This window comes from Alosa sapidissima, chromosome 12 (assembly GCF_018492685.1).
Source record: "Alosa sapidissima isolate fAloSap1 chromosome 12, fAloSap1.pri, whole genome shotgun sequence".
In the NCBI taxonomy this organism is placed as follows: domain Eukaryota; kingdom Metazoa; phylum Chordata; class Actinopteri; order Clupeiformes; family Clupeidae; genus Alosa; species Alosa sapidissima.
This window is the reverse complement of record NC_055968.1, coordinates 32,642,436-32,644,935: the sequence shown is the minus strand read 5'-3', so window position 1 is coordinate 32,644,935 and position 2,500 is coordinate 32,642,436. Positions and strand designations below refer to the sequence as shown.

General features: G+C 42.7%; 1 protein-coding gene across 6 annotated transcripts in view; it reads left to right on the top strand.

The window, feature by feature from the left end:
• Positions 1–2,500, top strand: part of cdc14ab (cell division cycle 14Ab) — a 45,480-nt gene that overhangs the window by 40,105 nt on the left and 2,875 nt on the right. The window contains exon 17 of one of the 6 annotated variants that reach the window (XM_042057265.1): positions 1,503–1,662. The exons of the other annotated variants lie outside the window; for them this stretch is intronic. Within the exon in view, the coding sequence (XP_041913199.1) occupies positions 1,503–1,532 (30 nt within the window). The 3' untranslated portion in view covers positions 1,533–1,662. Of the gene's footprint in view, positions 1–1,502; positions 1,663–2,500 lie in introns of those variants that run through there. 6 annotated transcript variants of the gene reach the window in all.

Here is a 2,500-nt window from a genome sequence, read left to right as displayed (position 1 = left end):
TATGATTAAATTAAAGTTACTTTTCTCGCGAACTGTTTGCCACAACAACTAGCGACTAACATCGTTTAAAAGCTGAGAAAAAGCTCTTTTGTGTGATGTGATACGTGTGATGTCTGTGTGATGAGTAGGCTACTTCGCCTTAGTTCAAGATTGGGTGAATTTGGACGCACTCTCTTTTTTGCCGTGCTCTGTCACTTACTATACATGCCATGAATGTAACATGCCTATGATAAGGCTTTGCAGGTGTCCAGTATGGTCAATCAATTGTCTCAATTGTGTTTAATGTGACGCGCCGAAGCTACATTCATGCATTGTTTTGCTCCGGTTGAAAATGTTTCTGCGTAATTTTGCAGCTGTGATCAAATGCCTTCAATAAATTCCACTTTTATGTTATAAATATAACATGCCTATGATTAATATATAGGCCTCTCGTATGTTAAATCAAATTGGCTTTGCCCACTCGTTCTTTCTGTGCCCACCCATTTGAACATTTCTGGCTATGCCACTGTTTTAGATCCCATGCAAATTGACCAAGAAGAGCCAAACATCTTTGTCTACGGTGATCATTAAGTCTTTCAACTGAACTTCTCCCTGCTTCTCTTAAATGTCCCCTCCAAATTACTTTTTTTTGTCTGAAGACGTTGATCGCAAGAATCTAACATTCTAAGCAACAGCAAAGTAAAGCAACTTCACTTGCATTTGTAGGGTACTAAAAATGTGCGCAGCAGCTAACCAAAGTGCAGTCGGTTCTCCCGCCATGGTTTTGGAAATACACACACCTGCTGCATAATAAGGCCTACGACTATCACTCTACACGCCCCCTGTTGCACGTCACATTTTCATTTGCTAGCTGGTCCAGCCTCCAAAATGCCGGATCATGTGAGCAGATCTGCAGGCTGGCAAATTTTCATCTCGTTTTCAGACACACGATGCGTCAAAAAAGACGTCTCCTCTTCCCGTAAATTTTGCGTGATCTCTGTGTAAAAAAGGGCTATAGGCGCGACTTCTCACACACACACACACACACACACACACACACACACACACACATAGGCGCGACTTCTCCCTGTTCAGCCACTACAGCAGTAGCTAGGTCTACATGTAGTGGTGGGGAGACTTTCTTTTAATGAGGAGACACAGCACTAAAAAAATTCTCCACAGAAATGCATGGGGTTAGTTGCTAACGGCAATATGGCAGTGGTCGACACATCCTGCCCATTCCTGCTTAAAGTGCGTTTCCAAGATGGCCGCCGAGTGGTTTGACTTCTGCCCGTTCAGCCTCTACCGCTGTGGCCAGGTTAACATGTGGGCTTTTTTTTTGATTAAATTCATTCCAGTTGAAGACGTTGGATCAGCTGTTTACCACGTCATGACAATGTAATCTTATCAGCTGTTGTATACAGGAAACAGTTAATCGGAATAGCCGTGTGACATGCAGGCATTCATTCTGCTTGCAGTGAGGTTTCAATCAGCTCAACAATACAAATCTGTCATCTGTGCAGCTCGGTTATGAGGCAACAGCGGGAAGCTAATGCATGCTTACTGGAAGTGAAGAACAGTGAACGCAAGAAACAGGTGGTGTCAGCTGTCTCGGAAAACAGTGGCTATTTTGATTAAAGGTAAACTATGCAGTATTGGCAATTTGATTAAAGGTAAACTATGCAGTATTGGCAATTTCCTTCCTGTTTTTTTCACTGTTCCTTACTCGTTATACTTCCTGACACTGAGACCGTCGGCCCGCCGGCCCACAGTTGCAAGGGTGGTTTTTCTGCTCACAGGCGCTAGGGGGAAGCGAGACGGCCACCATTCAACCCGAAAAAAGTCATATAACCATTCCAATGACTCTGAAGCTGTTAAATGAAGGTAAATTAAGCTAAAAAACTTGCATATTAAGCTAAAAATCCTGCATAGTGTGCCTTTAAGATCTTAGGAAATAGTGTCATAATTGACTAGGCTCTGCTGTGGATGAAGGGCCCTATCCTGCACACGGCGCTAGGTGGCACAAAGTGTGCCACAAGGCTTATTCTCATCTTGCGCTCCACTTTCATTAAACCTTGCGCCCAGGGGAGTGGCAATTAACAACATAAGGTATGGTCTGGCGCATGATCCAAAAATCGCTATCTTACACCGTCTAAAAATCATTATGCTGGTGACCAAAAAAAAAACCTGGTCTATAGCGAAAGGTGCATATAAAGCACAGCTGAAGATGCACTGTCATGAGATGTAAGCAGCAACTCCTCTGCAGGATAAATATCCTTAGGATTTTTATTCAGTCATTCGAACTTTATTGGGGTAAGTGTTGCTTTTTTCAGGCTATGTTTTCGATGTTAACCCCTTGTTAGTCAATAGTGAAAGTAATAATTTGTGTAGAACTGTTTTGTCGTTGACTATGAGACCACGGTGAAGTTCGCCTATGAGTTCAAATAATAGGCGAGTGCAGATGCATGTAGGCTATACTCTGCTAGTCACAAACTGTTTTTTAGTAAAGAAAGGTTTAGTG